Here is a 19,799-nt window from a genome sequence, read left to right on the forward strand (position 1 = left end):
ATTTGTAGTTGTCCACATACTCTAGGTCAGACCCGTCGAGAGTGGTGATTCTAGTCGGGTGGGCGGGTGCCAGCAGCGTTCGATTGAAAAGCATGCATTTAGTTTTACTAGTGTTTAAGAGCAGTTGGAGGCTACTGAAGGATTGTTGTATGGCATTGAAGCTCGTTTGGAGGTTTGTTAACACAGTGTCCAATGAAGGGCCAGATGTATACAAAATGGTATCGTCTGCGTAGAGGTGGATCTGAGAGTCACCAGCAGCAAGAGCGACATCATTGATATACACAGAGAAAAGTGTCGGCCCAAGAATTGAACCCTGTGGCACCCCCATAGAGACTGCCATAGGTCCAGACAACAGGCCCTCCGATTTGACACACTGAACTCTATCTGAGAAGTAGTTGGTGAACCAGGCGAGGCAGTCATTTGAGAAACCAAGGCTATTTAGTCTGCCAATAAGAATGCGGTGGTTGACAGAGTCGAAAGCCTTGGCCAGGTCGATGAAGACGGCTGCACAGTACTGTCTATTATCAATCGCGGTTATAATATCGTTTATGACCTTGAGCGTGGCTGAAGTGCACCCGTGACCAGCTCGGAAACCGGATTGCATAGCGGAGAAGGTACGGTGGTATTCGAAATGGTCGGTGATCTGTTTGTTAACTTGGCTTTCAAATACTTTTGAAAGGCAGGGCAGGATGGATATAGGTCTGTAGCAGTTTGGATCTAGAGTGTCACCCCCTTTGAAGAGGGGGATGACCGCGGCAGCTTTCCAATCTCTGGGGATCTCAGACGTTATGAAAGAGAGGTTGAACAGACTAGTAATAGGGGTAGCGACAATTTCGGCGGCTAGTTTTAGAAAGAAAGGGTCCAGATTGTCTAGCCCAGCTGATTTGTAGGGGTCCAGATTTTGCAGCGCTTTCAAAACATCAGCTGTCTGAATTTGTGTGAAGGAGAAGCGGGGGGGCATGGGCAAGTTGCAGCAGAGGGTGCAGAGTTGGTGGCCGGGTTAGTGGTAGCCAGATGGAAAGCATGGCCAGCTGTAGCAAAATGCTTGTTGAAATTCTCGATTATTGTAGATTTATCAGTGGTGATAGTGTTTCCTAGCCTCAGTGCAGTGGGCAGCTGGGAGGAAGTGCTCTTATTCTCCATGGACTTTACAGTGTCCCAAAACTTTTTGGAGTTAGTGCTACAGGATGCAAATTTCTGTTTGAAAAAGTTAGCCTTTGCTTTCCTGACTGCTTGTGTATATTGGTTCCTAACTTCCCTGTTGTTTCTCCAATCACAATAGCATCTTCTTTATTCATTGTAATTGTCCCTCAGTGGACCGTTTCTTCTCCAGGAGACAGTATACTAGCTGGAACCAAAACAATGCATTTCACATTCATTTCATGCCATACCTTCCATCCCCTGCATATCCTTTTCATTGGTATTTCCTCTGACAAGAGACACCTTGGTCTGTATTATAAACAATTACATTGTCTGCATCAGACACAAACACATTCATGGACGCAAACGCACACACACACATACACACACAGCCCACACACACACATGCACGCATGCAAACACACACACACACACTAACTTCTAAGATACAACTATCTATATCTGCCTGAACTACCACTACTATTATTGCCTCAACTACCTCAACTACCACGTATCCCCTGTACATTGAAATGGTAGTGGTAGCCTAATTATTGTGTTTTATTTCTCAAGTGTTTTTATTTGTATCTTTATTTAACTCTGCATCGTTAAGGAAGAGCTTGTAAGTAAGCATTTCACTGTAAGGTCTACAGCTGTTGTATTCAGTGCATATTACAAATAACATTTGATTTGATTTGATCATTTTTCTGCCAGAGACGTGGTTTCTTCAAGAGCAGAATGTGTTGACATTTTTGGATGAAATGGCTGTCAAGTGAATAGACAGGAAACAACATATAAACTTTACTCCATTCTCTGGACAGCTGTTAGGAATCAGTGTTTACCCTCCCATCCCTCTCAGCATCCCAAGGGTCTCGGGAGAAAACGTGCCGTGACTGACTGCTTTGTGCACAACCAACGGGCACATCTGAGGACAACTCCATCCACCCTTTTTAGAGCATGTGTTGACTATATGGTATGTAGCTGCTCAGTGTAAATACTGAAAATAGGATATGAAATAAGTCTGTCGACACAAATGCACATTGAGTGATGTGAATGTTTGCTTCATAAAATATAGCGACATATATGCCGAATTATATTACAACTTTACACCAAGGATTTAATCAAAGGAAAATGTGATACCCCATGATGAATGGACTCTTGTGCAACATTATTGAAGTTTTATTTACCATTTTCCAAACTGCTAAAACGAATTAGCCTAAATATAATTTCCTTTTGTGTTCGTGAATCATGTTTCTAACTAACTACAACTCAAAGGGGAAATCTGCCGTTCATACATCAATTTCTGGACTTATAAATTAATAATACAGATGTAGGATCTTATTTTGACTACTCTTTTGTTGCTGAGAATTTTCCTGCAACTCAGATGAGCTTTGTGATTTACATAAATTCACTGAAAACCCACACTAACACAATTATATTAACAGTATTGCACTTTTCATGTAGCCTACTTTTGGCCAGCTAATAGCCTAACCACCAATCAAGCAACATTATGGACTAAACGTTCAAATCCTGTTGCTGCAAGATTATTTTGCTGAGATAATATAAGTCAAATTAAGATCCTACAGTTGAAGTCGTAAGTTTACATACACTGTAGTTTTGGCAAGTCGGTTAGGACATCTACTTTGTGCATGACACAAGTAATTTTTCCAACAATTGTTTACAGACAGATTATTTCACTTATAATTCACTGTATCACAATTCCAGTGGGTCAGAAGTTTACATACACTAAGTTGACTGTGCCTTTAAACAGCTTGGAAAATTCCAGAAAATTATGTAATGGCTTTAGAAGCTTCTGATAGGCTAATTGACATCATTTTAGTCAATTGGAGGTGTACCTGTGGATGTATTTCAAGGCCAACCTTCAAACTCAGTGCCTCTTTGCTTGACATCATGGGAAAATCAAAATAAATCAGCCAAGACCTCAGAAAAAAATTGTAGCTCTCCACAAGTCTGGTTCATCCTTGGGAGCAATTTCCAAACGCCTGAAGGTACCACGTTCATCTGTACAAACAATAGTACGCAAGTATAAACACCATGGGACCGCTCAGGAAGGAGATGCGTTCTGTCTCCTAGAGATGAACGTACTTTGGTGCGAAAAGTGCAAATCAATCCCAGAACAACAGCAAAGGACCTTGTGAAGATGCTGGAGGAAACAGGTACAAAATTATCTATATCCACAGTAAAACAAGTCCTATATTGACATAACCTGAAAGGCCGCTCAGCAAGGAAGAAGCCACTGCTCCAAAACCGCCATAAAAAAGCTAGACCACAGTTTGCAACTGCACATGGGGAAAAAGGTCGTACTTTTTGGAGAAATGTCCTCTGGTCTGATGAAACAAAAATAGAACTGTTTGGCCATAATGACCATCGTTATATTTGGAGGAAAAAGGGGGAACGCTTGCAAGCTGAAGAACACCATCCCAACCGTGAAGCATAGGGGTGGTAGCATCATGCTGTGGGGGTGCTTTGCTCAGGAGGGACTGGTGCACTTCACAAAATAGATGGCATCATGAGGAAGAAATATTATGTATATGTGTATGTAATCTTCTGACCCATTGGGAATGCGATGAAAGAAATAAAAGCTGAAATAAATCATTCTCTCTACTATTATTCTGACATTTCACATTCTTAAAATAAAGTGGTGATCCTAACTGACCTAAAACAGGGAATTTTGATTAGGATTAAATGTCAGGAATTGTGAAAAACTGAGTTTAAATGTATTTGGCTAAGGTGTATGTAAACTTCCGATTTCAACTGTAATTCTGATATCATGGATGGTCAGTCCTTGCATCCATAGCTCTGTCTATGAATTTGAGAGTGGTTTTAGCCTACATTTCTCCAGCCCCATCCCTCAGCTTTTTACCCAAACAGAGGTGGCTGGTAGCTTTCTTTTGCAGATTGCCCCTTTTAACTATTGTTCAATATTTTTACAGCTCAAACATGGTCATATAAATAAAATCTCATTCTAGTTCTGTGATCATGGTCTTCTTCACTCTGGTTGTAAAGTTCGCTAGTGTAACAAAAAACCGTCAAACAGCTGCAACCATAGAAATAGAATGAATAGAACGGACTTGGAAGTTGGAACCTCTAACCCTGGCAATTTGACTGGTAAACTCATGGGTACACTCACAATGGCTGCCTGGTGTGATGCAATAATTTCCATGGTAATGTAGAATGATATGGCTCATGCAATGGAATGTATTTTTTGTAATGTCAGTTGAGTTGAAACAACAAATCACAGCACATCATTATTGATGGGTACACTTCCGTCTTTTATTTCCTGCTTTTACTTCCTGCTTTGGTACTAGGTCGAAAAAATACAGGTTAAGACAACATCATTCTATGCGGCGGTGTTAGAAAATAAACGCATTCATTGGACCAGCGTTGCTGATTCTACAGGATTAGCATTGAAAACGTGACCAGTGGTCGGGAAATCAAGTAATAAAGTGGCTGTAGATCATTTGAAAAACGTTGAAATGAATAGAATGACAGTAAAACAATTAAAATATGTGCTTGCTGAGTAGTTAGCTGAAATTCACTATGATTGTGTTAATGATGGCAAACTTATTACTGCCAACATTCACTTCCAGTCATATTCACTTCTGCATGAGTACACTCACAATGGCCGCCAGTCCACCCATTATGATTGTGACTAGAGGGTGAACAGCTACGAACGGATGTGACTTTTCGTAGCAGGTTAGGAGAACATTTTAGCTAACCCTTTTCCTAACCGTAACCTCATTTTCCTAACCTGCTACGTTAATTATACTAACCTGCTGCGTAAGATCTCCAAACCTGCGAGGAAAAATTCACTTCCGGTGGTAGCTGTATTCCACCTAGTCAGAATCGCCCATTATGCCATCATTGACTTGAATGGGGATGCCCGTTCTATTCATTCTATTTCTATGGCTGCAACCATCGATATCCTATGAAATTACATATTATGTATTATAATTCTTAATTCTGTGGCTGCAACAATGTAACTTCTTTGCTTGGAATGATGTCAGGATGTCGTTTGTTTACAGTTGCTATGGTTACACTTCCGACAACAGAATCGTAAATAGTAGTGGTACATTTAGCCAGCAAGCAAGCTAGCTAGCTCAATTATCTTGTTTTCACAAGATAAATTATACATTTTACACTGCTAACTAGTAATGCAAATATAATGACTGATTTGGATGCTTCTGTTGAACAAAAATCGATTGGAAAATGTTTGCTGGATAACTGGGTAGAGGAGGTGAGTTAGCTTAGCTAACGTTAGCTAGGTAGATAGTTAGCTAGTTGGCAAAGGTTGCCGCTGGTAGTTCTCTCTCTGTGTGTGTGTGTGTGGGAGAGAGAGAGAGATGTTAGAGGTTGGCCTACCTCTAAGTACAGGTATGAGGGCTTGCATGTTCTCCCTCCTGTTTTCGCAGAGTTAGCTATGAATGTGTGCCATCATTAATAGGTCATTAGTACAAGTCACACCTCTAGCTAATTACAAATCATTGAATGCAACAATATGTTGTCACACAAGGCACAGTTTTGATTAATCTGTGGAATTACATTCATTCAGCGGGCCACTGCAGTCCTTGACAACGAGAGGCCCAGACCGCACATCCACAAAAATGGACATAAGGGGATTCTCACTATGGATCTGTCATCCAAAGTTCAAGGTGTCACCACAGTGAATGCTGCTTTCACCCATCCCAAAGGTCATGGGGTGAGACAAAGGGGTACGTACAGTATAAAAACATTGAACAGTTTATGTCAAGAAACATCTTCATCCAGCCTAACCTTGAATATATTTCTTCCTGGAATGAGTTTGAGATTCAGTGTTCAAACATTCTGTGACTTTTAATATTGTGCAAGCTGTTGAAAAGCATACATTAGTGATGTCTCACTGGCTGGCTTGATTCAAATTCACTCAAACCTTTTAGAGTTCCGTATAATAATAATAATAATAACAATAATAATAATAATAATAATAATTTATTACATTTCTATAGCGCTTTTCATAAGAATCTCAAAGCGCTTCAAAAGCAAAAAACAAACAAGCATTACATCCTCATGAGTAGCCTAACTATAGTTATGTCAACCAATAGAGGCCAAGTCTTTGAGTATGTGTGTTACTCATCTTCTTAACTGTGATGTTTTCACATCTTAAATGGGTTTCCATGTTTTATTTGTTCAGGCCTCAGGGGAGAACTTTTGGAAAAATATCTAATCAAGAAAATAAGGTAGGCCTAATTTATAAAAGTTTAATTTCATAACAGTTATCATAATGTAACACATTGAAATAATTTTTTTAGGATGTGACTTGCTCGAGACGTGAAACGACACTGTTCAATCCATGTCTTGAGCAGAACTGGTAGGAGGAAAGTGATGTAATTTACAAGTCTTGGTTAGTTTTACAGTTCTATGAAAACTTTGTGCTTTTTGATTAGACTTTATGATCTGATTTAACGTTTATTTGAATTGTAATGTGGTTAATAGAATATATCCCCAACAATTTGGTTAACATCCCCAACAAGTGTTTTAGAAAAAGTCAAAGGGAGGTAAGACATGATTAAAACTGGGGGAGACAGTTTCTCATAGCCGCTGACCTGTGCCGTACAAAACCACACGGTCACTGAACTAGACTTTTACTGAATGCTCAAAGTTAAATGTGAAAAACCCCAACAAGACTAACTAGTTTGTTATGACAAAAAGAAGATACATTTGAATAAGTAGCATTAGTCATATTTGGAGAGTATGGTACTGTTGTTTTCCTTGTCGATCGACCTCCGTAGGGAAAAAGTATAAGTAAATGTCAACATACAGTGCATTCAGAAAGTATTCAGACCCCTTGACCTTTTCCACATTTTGTTACATTTTGCACACCTGTATTTGGGGAGTTTCTCCCATTCTTCTCTGCAGATCCTCTCAAGCTCTGTCAGGTTGGATGGGGAGCATTGCTGCACAGCTATTTTCAGGTCTCTCCAGAGATGTTCAATCGGGTTCAAGTCCGGGCTCTGGCTAGGCCACTCAAGGACATTCAGAGACTTGTCCCGAAGCAACTCCTGCGTTGTCTTGGCTGCGTGCTTAGGGTCGTTGTCCTGTTGGAAGGTGAACCTTTGCCCCAGTCTGAGGTCCTGGAGCAGGTTTTCATCAAGGATACTTTGCTCCGTTCATCTGTCCCTCAATCCTGACTAGTCTCCCAGTTCCTGCTGTTGAAAAACATCCCCACAGCATGATGCTGCCACCACCATGCTTCACCGTAGGGATGTTGCCAGGTTTCCTCCAGACCTGACGCTTGGAATTCAGGCCGAAGAGTTAAATCTTGGTTTCATCAGACCAGAGAATATTGTTGCTCATGGTCTGAGAGTCCTTTACGTGCCTTTTGGCAAACTCCAAGCGGGCTGTCATGTGCCTTTTACTGAGGAGTGGCTTCCGTCTGGCCACTCTTCCATAAAGGCCTGATTGGTGGAGTGCTGCAGAGATGGTTGTCCTTCTGGAAGGTTCTCCCATCTCCACAGAGGAACTCTGGAGCTCTGTCAGAGTGACCATCAGGTTCTTGGTCACCTCCCTGACCAAGGCTCTACTCCCCCGATTGCTCAGTTTGGCCGGGTGGCCAGCTCTAAGAAGAGTCTTGGTGGTTCCAAACTTCTTCCATTTAAGAATGATGGCCACTGTGTTCTTGGGGACCTTCAATGCTGCAGACATTTTTTGGTACCCTTCCCCAGATCTGTGCCTCGACACTATCCTGTCTCGGAGCGCTACAGACAATTCCTTTGGCTTGGTTTTTGCTCTGACATGCACTGTCAACTGTGGGACCTTATATAGACAGGTGTGTGCCTTTCCAAATCATGTCCAATCAATTGAATTCACCACAGGTGGGCTTCAATCAAGTTGTAGAAACATCTCAAGGATGATCAATTGAAACAGGATGCAGCTGAGCTCAATTTCGAGTCTCATAGCAAAGGGTCTGAATACTTATGTAAATAAGGTATTTCTGATTTTAATTTTGTATACATTTGCACAAAAAAAAAAAAAAAGGTTTTCACTTTGTCATTATCGGGTATTGTGTGTAGATTGACAAGGATTTTTTTTATTTAATCAATTTTAGAATAAGGCTGTAAGGTAACAAAATGTGGAAAAAGGGATGGAGTCTTTCCGAATGTACTGTATCAACAGAATCTGCTCAATTTGAGAATTACATCTGGATCTGTGGACACTAATTATGAAGAGATAGGACAGGGAGTTTACACGACAACCTTTATGAATAATGTAGAATAACTGGAACAGTAGAACAATGTAATGCACATGGTAATGAATGTATTATGCGCGATAATTGAAAATGTGGAAAAACAATGTCAGAGCACCAGAGATTGATAAGAATATTGCTGTAGGTTCTCATTTTAATATGGTCATCCTCCTCTATCTCACAGTGAGCAGACACATGCAGAATTCAACCCAGAGCCTCCCAAAACAGAGTTCTGCTCCACCACCAAAGAGGACTACAAAGTCGAAGGCTTTCAGCCTTCCCTCCCTTCACCTCTAAAGGTCTACTTACTAGATCAATTATTTTCTATTAACATGATTACAAAATACTCCTCTTTGTGAGACACATTGTTTTGGGACTAGCTACATTTCCTGTCTCTTGTATATGTACTGTAAACTGACATTTCAGTATTCAACTGAAACTTCAACAGACTTAATTTCTAATGCATTCTTTGTTTGCTGTGATTAGGAGCATGACTACAAAAGCGATCAGGCAATTACTTTTTGGAGTGAGAATCATCAGCACATACAGGTTGGTCTAATTATTCCATTCCACCTCCATTTATACTGAACAAAAATATAAACGCAACATGCAACAATTTCAAAGATTTGACTGAGCTACAATTCATATAAGGAAATCAGTCAATTTAAATAAATAAATTAGGCCCTAATATATTTCACATGACTGGGAATACAGATATGCATCTGTTGGTCACAGATACCTTAAAAAAAAGAGATAGGGGCGTGGATCAGAAAACTAGTCAGTATCTGGTGTGACCAACATTTGCTTCATGCAGCGCGACACATCTCCTTTGCATAGTTGATCAGGCTGTTGATTGTGGCCTGTGGAATGTTGTCCCACTCCTGTTCAATGGCTGTGCGTAGTTGCTGGATATTGGCGGGAACTGGAACACACTGTCGTACACGTCAATCCAGAGCATCCCAAACATGCTCATGGAAGAACTGGAAAATGTTCAGCTTCCAGGAATTGTGTACAAATGGACCTTTTTATTTACCATATTAAGGTTAGAGGACCATAGCCTTATTCTTAGGTATTCTTAGGTTCATACTCTGTGTGACCCACTTACCCCTGCATTTAATCTCTGCTGCACAATCAGTCTTTTATTATCGCAATAAAACCATATAAATATTATTGTACACTTGGCCCTTGAATTGTAGTGTTTGATGGCTGTTGAAAATGTAAGATATCAACCAATGAAAATTATTTAGCATATGTTTGTCATTTTGGTGTCATATTTGATGACTATTTACAAGCCTCTGTTTTGAATTTGGTCTCAAGAAGCCCTTCAATAAGACATCTTATTAGATTCTGCCAATAGAGTTTAAAGAGCACAGCTGGTACAGGGTGTTGTCCAATTCTGAATGAGATGCTGCATCTCATCCACTTTTACCCAGTTCAGTTCATTTAAGCCTTGAAACGAGGCAGAAAATACTGTAAAAATAGCATACATGGGTTTCAATGTATAGTCTGATAGGACTCAGTCTACACCAGGGCCATATATTTAGAGAGGTAGGCCAACTTTTTGAATTATTTATATTGTTCTAATTCTAGACATTCAATTACATAGCATTGTTTAAATATTATTCTTGTAATGTTAATGGGGAGCTAACAAGGCTGCCATAGAATGTTGTAGTGTCATGTAAATGCATCATAATGCAGAAACCGCATTGGCCCAACTCTCTAAATACATGGCTCTGGTCTACACGAAAGCTATTTAGAAACAAAAGCAAGAAAACACAACTTACAGTAGGTCCTGTACCATGTTTTTGCCATGTCTCAGGGTGTGACAGCGGTGAGTACCAGAAATACCCCATTCAAGAAGAATGCCACCTTCAGCACACCTATCAGTGAACACATGGATGATGAGCATATTCTGTACACACCTGAAAATTAACCTGTTATGAACATTGGACATGTCATGCATCTTATGAACAGTGGTATTAAATTATGTTTCCATGATGTTGTATAAGACTATTGCGCTCTTTATTTTTTACAAATTATGTCTAGTCTCTGCACCGCATATGGTATAACTTTTATTGTTTATCAAGCATTTCCTCCACTGCAGTGGTTGCATAGCCAAGCAATTATGTAGAAACAGTCCAATAAAACATTAGTGAGAATACATTCTAAATGACCATTTCATTGAATGCCTTAATAATGCTTAAACATGTTCATATGATTTGTGTAAGTACTGCACATATGATTTAACACAACTAGACAGATGAAAGGTATTGGATTGTAACTATATCCCAGGGTTATTATCTCCTTGTTGAATTACAGTAGTTATCTTTTTATTCATACCAGGGCTTTGTATCAAGAAAAGTATCTCTGTTTGTTCATGCTGTTATTTTTGCTTGTAGGTTCTTTTTTCCAAGGTTTTTTTCCTCCACTTATGCAGTCTCATTTTGCAACCCCTAATTTCCAAAACTGAGCACTGCTGAACAACAGAAAACCACATTTTCCTCTTTCTCCTGCGCTGGGCAAAAATTGATCTGGCTATTGTCCTTGGACAAATTACAAAGCCATACATTTTCTGAGACGAGGAAAGTGTTTTTCCACCTTTAGGAAGAAGAGAGGCACACAGAAGCCTCCACCATACAGATGTCAGACATATTGATGTTCATGCAGCCTCCTTACATCAGAGAGCATGGCTCGATTCAAATACGTGTTCTGTCAATCAGAGGACAATTCTTCATGGTGTTACTCTCTCCTCTCCCTTTCAGCAGAGATTAGGAGGTAGCTATGGCAACAAGTAATTTTAGACTACATTTATGCAGCTTTTTCCCCAAACATTTAATTGCCGCATGGGATTAGAGGGGGAAACAATTGGTGTCTGAAACAGATGCCATTTAGCTACTTACTGCCAAGTGAAATATATTGCCTCCTAATTCAAATAAAATGTGATGTAGTAAATATTCCATTCTTGAGTAAACGTGACTACTCATTTTCCCCTTGATTAGATTAATAATGTCTGTCTTGATCTATCCATAAATGTATATTTGTTTAGGTTTATAAATAATATATTACAGGTCTTAAATCACTGTATTTCCCTGTGAAGGAATACTGCTCTGCTTAAAATGGACGTGGTGCTTTTGTCAGAGACCAATTGTGAACATACCTCAGTGCAAATTCCGCCGAAAGCTCACTTCTAAATTGTCTGTCCTCCCAAACAGCATCAAAAAATGCTAGTGAAATTATTCTCCCTCGCTTCAAAAGCATAAAACCAGGAGCCTTTGATGACTCAACAATAAGTAACATTTATCCTTAATTAATTCTACAGTAGAAGATCCAGTGATCAATCTATGGCAAATAACAAAACAATTGTCAATTTACAGTAATTTACACATCTGTACGCACACACATGTACAGAGTAGCACACTGTACACTCCCTGACAGGGAAACATAAGTGATGATAGACTTATGAGACACTGTTACTTGGTTGATAAGTGAATTGGAGCGGCTAAACAATTAGAGGTGTTAAGGGACCCACCACCTCACTTCATTGTGCGACTTGCTAACGGGCACATTGAGTGTGGCAGTAGAGCAGAGGGGAGTGAGTGGGTGGGTGGTAATTAAGACTCAGGCAGTAGGGAAGCTGTTGCCCTGCAGAGATGAAGAGACACATGATGCACACTGCCATGCCACAGCTGATAATGGACTGGTGATGTCATTGCAGCTTAACACAACTGCATCCTGCACCCCCTGATAATGGCTGCTATTCTTGATACATTGTTGCTTTTGCTTTCAATTAGCTTCTTCTCACTCTGCATCTCTGACATGCAAACAGTTAATTGTAGGCGCTTCATGTGCAGTTTTTGACAATGTTGTAATGTGAAAAGGCAAGAGATTTTTCTCAATGGTGCATATGGTGGTGTTCTAACATTTAATTGAAGGTTTCTGATACTGGCAAACAATGCAAATACTAGGCTATGGATGATTGTATCATGGACCTTTGGTTAAATGAAGAAAAATGTTATGCTAATTAGCTTTACATACCTTGTCATTTATTTGTAAAATGCAATAGCCACTGTTGGTTTATAAACCTATTAAAGTGGTACGCTATAATTAGAATTTAGGCTCTCTAAGGTACCATAGCAATTTCAACAGATGGGCCATTCAAGATTCCCAACAGGTTATGCTGTGTGCATACAATTGGTTGGATTTCCCTTCAACTGAATAACATACACTTTAATTCTTAAAAAGACAAATCATTCAAGCAATAAATAAAGCAAGTTCTCTTACATTTTTAGAGGACGGCATAAGGAAACTTAATTCAGTCGGAGTTACATATAGGAGAAAATATTTGGGTAAGCATTATCAGGGGAATATGGCCCAGTTATAAAAGTTCTGATGTACGGCCAGAAAAAATTAGCTGTTTCCAAGGAATGTCCCCCTCATACCGTCAATCATGACACAAATCTGACATACTAAATCATAAAATATTTTCAGCAAAAGCACATTAACAATGCAGTGTGCACAGACCCACACAAGACTATGAAAACACACTAGGTTAAACATAAATAATATTGTCTGAACAATAATTTGTTGTATTTTACTCAGTTTATTGAACAAAATATCTTACAATATCTTGGATATACATATATACATATATCATCTTGTACTGTATGACACCACTGTGGAACTAACCTCTGCATTGACATTGATCATTACACTGTGCCCCCATCCATTATGAACGCCGTATGGACATATTAATACATCATTGACTTCCAAACACATTATACAAATTTTGATATAGAAAGCACAAAAAATAAGAATTGATCATCATCGAGAAGTACTCACTCTCAGGACAGAAAGATTCTCCATACAAAACATCTTTACAACTTTTTGCAGTTACCGTACACAGGTATTAAACATACCATTAAACATCCCTTCTTTTCGTACTTTGGGAGGGAATCACCTTTAGGACTTATTCTAAAACAAATAAAGCAGTGGCTGGCTGTGCCACTGTGTAGCCTCCTCTGTGGTTGGCTCCAATGTGGGTACACGCTATCAGCAGCGCCACTCAGATAACGTACACATCAGTCTTCTCCCCCAGAAGCCAATAGGTTCTCATTTTGCCTTTGCCCTGGAAAAACACAGAAATCAATAGGCTCATCAATGGAGACGAGTGGGAGTGATGGATACACAAAAGGGTTGCTCTTCCTTAAAGGGTGACATTTGCAGGGCCTGTTAAAACTCATCTGACATCCCTAGAGAGTATACTACTCTACATAACCGGATTTGATGGTTCTCTTTCATTTTGACAGGAGAGTACGGCCATCTTTTTTTTACGACACTCGTAATCTGAGAGGCCCAGAGCTGCAAATCTACTGACATGCAATGCATTCTTCCACAAAGAGATAGAATAAACAGGATGGGAATCACAAGACCACATTTGACCATTCTTTCATATTCATTTATCCAACAATACTGAATACATGAAGCCATTACAGATAATGCTGACAACAACACATTCATTACTCATTGTGTCCTCACCTTCATTTCTACATCCCCTCTTAACTGGAGATCAAAATAGCCAAACTCATCCAGCACTTCTTTGGTGGCTGATGAGAGGTGGATCCTCAAGGCTGTGAAACACATAAATGGGACAAGAGACAATCACAGTGAGTGCTTTGCAGGGAGTGACACCGAGTTGCATACATACAAGCATTTATCCTCTGCCATATGCACTGGGGTAGACAATAACAATTACAATACACATACATACTGTACGTTAACCAAATGGATGATCTGTCTATGTTAGGTGGTCAAAAGTAGAAATGAACAGTGAAATCCTTCCTGGTGCTGTAGTCCCTAGAAAGAACTGTTTACAGTGCAGTCCCAGAGGTGATTCCAACCACTATAGGATATTTTATGGTATACAGTTTATCACTATGGTGACATTGGTATAAGTGTTATTAACTATTTATCAATGGGCGTGAAAGCACACAGCAGGAAATGAGCAGGAAGTGAGTGGGTTAATCAATAATGTGATGAGTCACTCACAAAACATCCTGGCTGGCACAACACCAGTGGTCCCACTACCACCACACCAGTTAAGAACAGCTGCCAGTAAAGCCAGTCCAGATAATCACTCTTAAATTACGATGACAACCTCCATCCTGTCTGTTGCTTTTGACTATAAATATCCCATTCCCTGGCTACTTTATCTATCCCTTGATGCTTAAGTTTCTTACAGGGAAGTATGTGCAAAGAGCAAGTCCACAATTTTTATAAATTGGATGGTCATGGATTCTCAGACACAAGACATTAGTCAGATTTAGTCAAGACAAATAATGGCCAGTCTTTCACAACACCATTGCATAAGCCCAATACAACAGGGAATACTCGGTGGACGAACAACAAAATCCAAATCCAAGCAAATACCACACAAATAACAAATAATGAGTACTTAGTAGTCTTAGTGTGTGTCAGCTGAAAAATATGTATTTTTTTCCCAATTGAATTCTAGAATGTGACATTGTTTCATGCAGGCGCATTTCGTTAGAATACTTATTTATTTAACAGCGCTGACATCCCCTAAAATAGAAAAACAGAGATCCGAATCTGACACTCACCCTCTCCATTCGATTCCATCCGAGAAGCTGTGTTGACAGTATCTCCAAATAAACAATATCTGGGCATTTTCAGACCCACCACCCCAGCACAGACAGGTCCTGTACAGAAGAAAAGCAGTGAATTATACTGGAAATATACTCCATGGAAAACCATAATGTAGATAAAGTAGCATTTCTTTCATCACTAGAACCTCACATGATAAGTTAAGTGTACTTAAAAGCATGAAAGATATGATTGAACTCAAACAACGCATGCACAGAATGATGGGATTGAGCACCTCCCACGCAGACTGTTTAAAGACCTATCAGTGATGTTCATGTCAAGTGTTTGAATAAGAATATACTGTAAATTCTGCCTGCAAGAGATTATGTCCAAGTACTATGAACTAAAAAAAACTAAAAGCTTGGCCAAACATTGTCGCTACAGGAGAAATCTCCAGAGATTTCTTAACTGAAACACAGCATTTTTACATTTTACATTTTTAGTCATTTAGCAGACACTTTTATCCAGAGCGACTTACAGTTAGTGAGTGCATACATTTTTCATACTGGCCCCCCGTGGGAATCAAACCCACAACCCTGGCGTTGCAAGCGCCATGCTCTACCAACTGAGCTACAGGAGGGCTATGTCCTGAAACCTACATATTGTCGTCAACGGTCATAACCATTCACAACACTTGATAAAAATGACTGAGCAAAAGCCCCATGCAATCATGTGGTCCTCTGTAGCTCAGCTGGTAGAGCACGGCGCTTGTAACGCCAAGGTAGTGGGTTCGATCCCCGGGACCACCCATACACAAAAATGTATGCACGCATGACTGTAAGTCGCTTTGGATAAAAGCGTCTGCTAAATGGCATATTATTATTATTATTATTATTATGAAGCAGGAATGGGCAGGATACAAAAGTGGGCAATTGAATCACAGATGAGTTGTTTTACTCAGTAGGGGTCTCAACTTATTGTTAAGAGTTAGAATAATAGAATACACAATGTGCAATTTTGGTTGTGCATCAGCAGTCACTTAATTAGCCCATGTCAGCCAAAAAAATGTATATTTGCCTCCACCCTATGGCAAAATCTGTAGAATTGCAGGAAATTAGCTGTAAAACTGATAATGTTTCTCTCCACCCCATGGCAAAATTTGTAGAATTGCATGAAATGAGTTAGAAAATTGCAAAATCTTCTCTCCGCCCAATGGCAAAACGTGTATAATTGCAGGAAATTAACTTGAAACCCATGAGCCACTGTGGCCCCTCATGCATTCCGTTTTTTTGTGGCCCCCACCCCCATCAAAGTTGCCCATACCTGATTTACAATATAATAAATAATTGTGTGTCATAGTTAATTTATTTGTCATAGAATGAAATAAACTGTCAACGGCTAGGGCAGATCATGTAACATTTAGGAGGTATTGAAAGATTGAAGTTAGTATGATTTATTTGAGTTTTTTAGGTGGTAACTATGTGGAAGCCAAGGATTGGGAGTAGGATTGGGCAGTGCCCAAAGACATGGATTCATTCAATTGGATAAAAAAAATAATAAATAAAAAATAACAGTAGTTAAGCATAAGACATTTTAACAATCATTTCAAACTCCATGTGAAATGTGAAATGATACCTGTGTGGATGCCTATCCTTAGCCGTAGCTGGTCTTGTGGTCTGTGTCGAATCTTGAATGTTTTCACCTGTTCTAGTAAGGCTAAGGACATCCCAGCGATTTCTCTTGCGTGGAGTTTTCCATTCCTTACTGGAAGCCCTGACACCACCATGTACGCATCACCAATGGTCTCCACCTGAGATATACAGTACCAGTCAAAAGTTTGGACACACCTACTCATTCAAGGGTTTTTCTTTATTTTTTTACTATTTTCTATATTGTAGAATAATAGTGAAGACATCAAAACTATGAAATAACACATATTGAATAATGTAGTAACCAAAAAAGTGTTAAACAAATCAACATTTATTTCATATTTGAGATTCTTCAAATAGCCACCCTTTGCCTTTATGACAGCTTTGCACACTCTTGGCATTCTCTCAACCAGCTTCACCTGGAATGCTTTTCCAACAGTCTTGAAGTAGTTCCCACATATGCTGAGCACTTGTTGGCTGCTTTTCCTTCACTCAGCCGTCCGACTCATCCCAAACCATCTCAATTGGGTTGAGGTCGGGGGATTGTGGAGGCCAGGTCATCTGATGCAGCACTCCATCACTCTCCTTCTTGGTAAAATAGCCCTTACACAGCCTGGAGGTGTGTTGGGTCGTTGTCCTGTTGAAAAACAAATGATAGTTCCACTAAGCCCAAACCAGATGGGATGGCGTATCGCTGAAGAATGCTGTGGTAGCCATGCTGGTTAAGTGTGCCTTGAATTATAAATAAATCACAGACAGTGTCACCAGAAAAGCACCCCCACACCATAACACCTCCTCCTCCATGCTTTACGGTGGGAACTACACATGCGGAGATCATCCGTTCACCCACACCGCGTTTCACAAAGACACGGCGGTTTGAACCAAAAATCTCAAATTTGGACTCCAGACCAAACAACACATTTCCACTGGTCTAATGTCCATTGCTCGTGTTTCTTGGCCCAAGCAAGTCTCTTCTTCTTATTGGTGTCCTTTAGTAGTGGTTTCTTTGTAGCAAATCGACCATGAAGGCCTGATTCACACAGTCCCCTCTGAACAGTTGATGTTGAGATGTGTCTGTTACTTGAACTCTGTGAAGCATTTATTTGGACTGCAATTTCTGAGGCTGGTAACTCTAATTAACTTATCCTCTGCAGCAGAGGTAACTCTGGGTATTCCATTCCTGTGGTGGTCCTCATGAAAGCCAGTTTCATCATAGCGCTTGATGGTTTTTGCGACTGCACTTGAAGAAACTTTAAAAGTTCTTGAAATTTTTTCTTGCCATAATATGGACTTGGTCTTTTACCAAATAGGGCTATCTTCTGTATATCCCCCTACCTTGTCACAACACAACTGATTGGCTCAAACGCATTAAGACGGAAATAAATTCCACAAATTAACTTTTAATAAGGCACACCTGTTCATTGAAATGCATTCCAGGTGACTACCTCATGAAGCTGGTTGAGAGAATGCCAAGAGTGTGCAAAGCTGTCATCAAGTGGCTATTTGAATAAAATATATTTTGATTTGTTTAACACTTTTTTGGTTACTACATGATTCCATATGTGTTATTTCATAGTTTTGATGTCTTCACTATTATTCTACAATGTAGAAAATATTAAAAATAAAGAAAACCCTTGAATGAGTAGGTGTGTCCAAACTTTTGACTGATACTGTAGATGACAAAATGTTAGTAGATAAAACAGGTGATTATATCACTGGTTGAAAATAACCAGATTTACATTACAAAACATGATTCCTCTGACTTACCTTGTACACATCAAAATTATCGATGATGGCATCAAAGCAAGTGTAAAGATCATTCAGCACCGTCACAACCTATGGAGAATTTAAAAAATACTTTAGCTACAGTACTCAGGTAAACTAGAAACAATTGTTTAAGGTTAAAACGATTGCAAACTCCACCACTAAAACCATATTACCGTTACTCTTCTGCTCCCTCAGTCTCTATTTCAGAAATACTTCTTTAGCTAGTGGCAATCTCGTGAAACAAAGCAATTTCAAAGATAGTGTCCAAAGATAGTAAATTCCCCTGTGTGTGTTCATGAGGCATGTTCCATTTGATTTGCCCCTGTGATTGACGGAGATGTGTTTCTGCATGAACTCCCAATGGTTCCCCCAGTCAGATTAAAATATGTCTCTGTTCCCCCGCCTTGGGCCAGTTCCCAGAACCTCAGTTTACTGAGAAATGCATTTGCATGAGCAAAACAACGCAACAGACTAAATATTGGGAACACATTTATTTATTTTTTCTAAATAATTACATAACACATCAGCTGTTTATTCAAAAGGAGATATGAAGTGTTTCATGTTCTCATTCATCAATTCCCCTGAGTAGCTATTGGTCAAGTCAGGAGAATCATTGTGCTTATGGAGAGAGAAATAGGGCTCAGAAAACAGTTTTAGTTCTAGTTTAAGTTTGATGGGCTTATCATTATTTCTTAAAACATTTCGACTTAATCTACAGTGGGGAAAAAAGTATTTAGTCAGCCACCAATTGTGCAAGTTCTCCCACTTAGAAAGATGAGAGAGGCCTGTAATTTTCATCATAGGTACACGTCAACTATGACAGACAAATTGAGATTATTTTTTCCAGAAAATCACATTGTAGGATTTTTTATGAATTTATTTGCAAATTATGGTGGAAAATAAGTATTTGGTCACCTACAAACAAGCAAGATTTCTGGCTCTCACAGACCTGTAACTTCTTCTTTAAGAGGCTCCTCTGTCCTCCACTCGTTACCTGTATTAATGGCACCTGTTTGAACTTGTTATCAGTATAAAAGACACCTGTCCACAACCTCAAACATTCACACTCCAAACTCCACTATGGCCAAGACCAAAGAGCTGTCAAAGGACACCAGAAACAAAATTGTAGACCTGCACCAGGCTGGGAAGACTGAATCTGCAATAGGTAAGCAGCTTGGTTTGAAGAAATCAACTGTGGGAGCAATTATTAGGAAATGGAAGACATACAAGACCACTGATAATCTCCCTCGATCTGGGGCTCCACGCAAGATCTCACCCCGTGGGGTCAAAATGATCACAAGAACGGTGAGCAAAAATCCCAGAACCACACGGGGGGACCTAGTGACCTGCAGAGAGCTGGGACCAAAGTAACAAAGCCTACCATCAGTAACACACTACGCCGC

General features: G+C 39.7%; 2 protein-coding genes across 3 annotated transcripts in view; one reads left to right on the top strand and one right to left on the bottom strand.

Moving 5' to 3' along the window:
* The first annotated feature begins 5,186 nt into the window (after nucleotides 1-5,186).
* Nucleotides 5,187-11,295, top strand: spag8 (sperm associated antigen 8). The gene is made up of 6 exons (XM_041850139.1): nucleotides 5,187-5,395; nucleotides 5,711-5,870; nucleotides 6,329-6,374; nucleotides 8,565-8,679; nucleotides 8,867-8,929; nucleotides 10,200-11,295. The coding sequence occupies exons 1-6, from the start codon at nucleotides 5,324-5,326 to the stop codon at nucleotides 10,311-10,313; spliced, it is 570 nt and encodes a 189-aa protein (XP_041706073.1). The 5' UTR covers nucleotides 5,187-5,323; the 3' UTR covers nucleotides 10,314-11,295.
* Nucleotides 11,296-12,960: 1,665 nt separating this feature from the next.
* LOC121541649 (atrial natriuretic peptide receptor 2-like) overlaps nucleotides 12,961-19,799 on the bottom strand; it is a 52,868-nt gene continuing 46,029 nt past the window's right edge. For both annotated transcript variants that reach the window (XM_041850822.1, XM_041850821.1), the window contains exons 18-22: nucleotides 18,397-18,465; nucleotides 16,616-16,790; nucleotides 14,998-15,096; nucleotides 13,916-14,007; nucleotides 12,961-13,505 (exon numbers count right to left, since the gene is read on the bottom strand). In XM_041850822.1, coding sequence (XP_041706756.1) covers nucleotides 13,443-13,505; nucleotides 13,916-14,007; nucleotides 14,998-15,096; nucleotides 16,616-16,790; nucleotides 18,397-18,465 — 498 coding nt within the window. In that variant the 3' untranslated portion in view covers nucleotides 12,961-13,442. The remainder of the gene's footprint in view (nucleotides 13,506-13,915; nucleotides 14,008-14,997; nucleotides 15,097-16,615; nucleotides 16,791-18,396; nucleotides 18,466-19,799) is intronic.

The sequence above is a fragment of the Coregonus clupeaformis genome, chromosome 27, assembly GCF_020615455.1.
Source record: "Coregonus clupeaformis isolate EN_2021a chromosome 27, ASM2061545v1, whole genome shotgun sequence".
In the NCBI taxonomy this organism is placed as follows: Eukaryota; Metazoa; Chordata; class Actinopteri; order Salmoniformes; family Salmonidae; genus Coregonus; species Coregonus clupeaformis.

What these genes read in the sequence shown, in the direction of transcription:
- spag8 (XM_041850139.1), top strand. Translation starts at nt 5,324, where the DNA reads ATGACTGATTTGGATGCTTCTGTTGAACAAAAATCGATTGGAAAATGT. An exon ending in TCATGGGGTGAGACAAAGGG is followed by an intron (nt 5,871 to 6,328) that starts GTACGTACAGTA and finishes TTATTTGTTCAG; the next exon opens with GCCTCAGGGGAGAACTTTTG. An exon ending in CCCTCCCTTCACCTCTAAAG is followed by an intron (nt 8,680 to 8,866) that starts GTCTACTTACTA and finishes TGCTGTGATTAG; the next exon opens with GAGCATGACTACAAAAGCGA.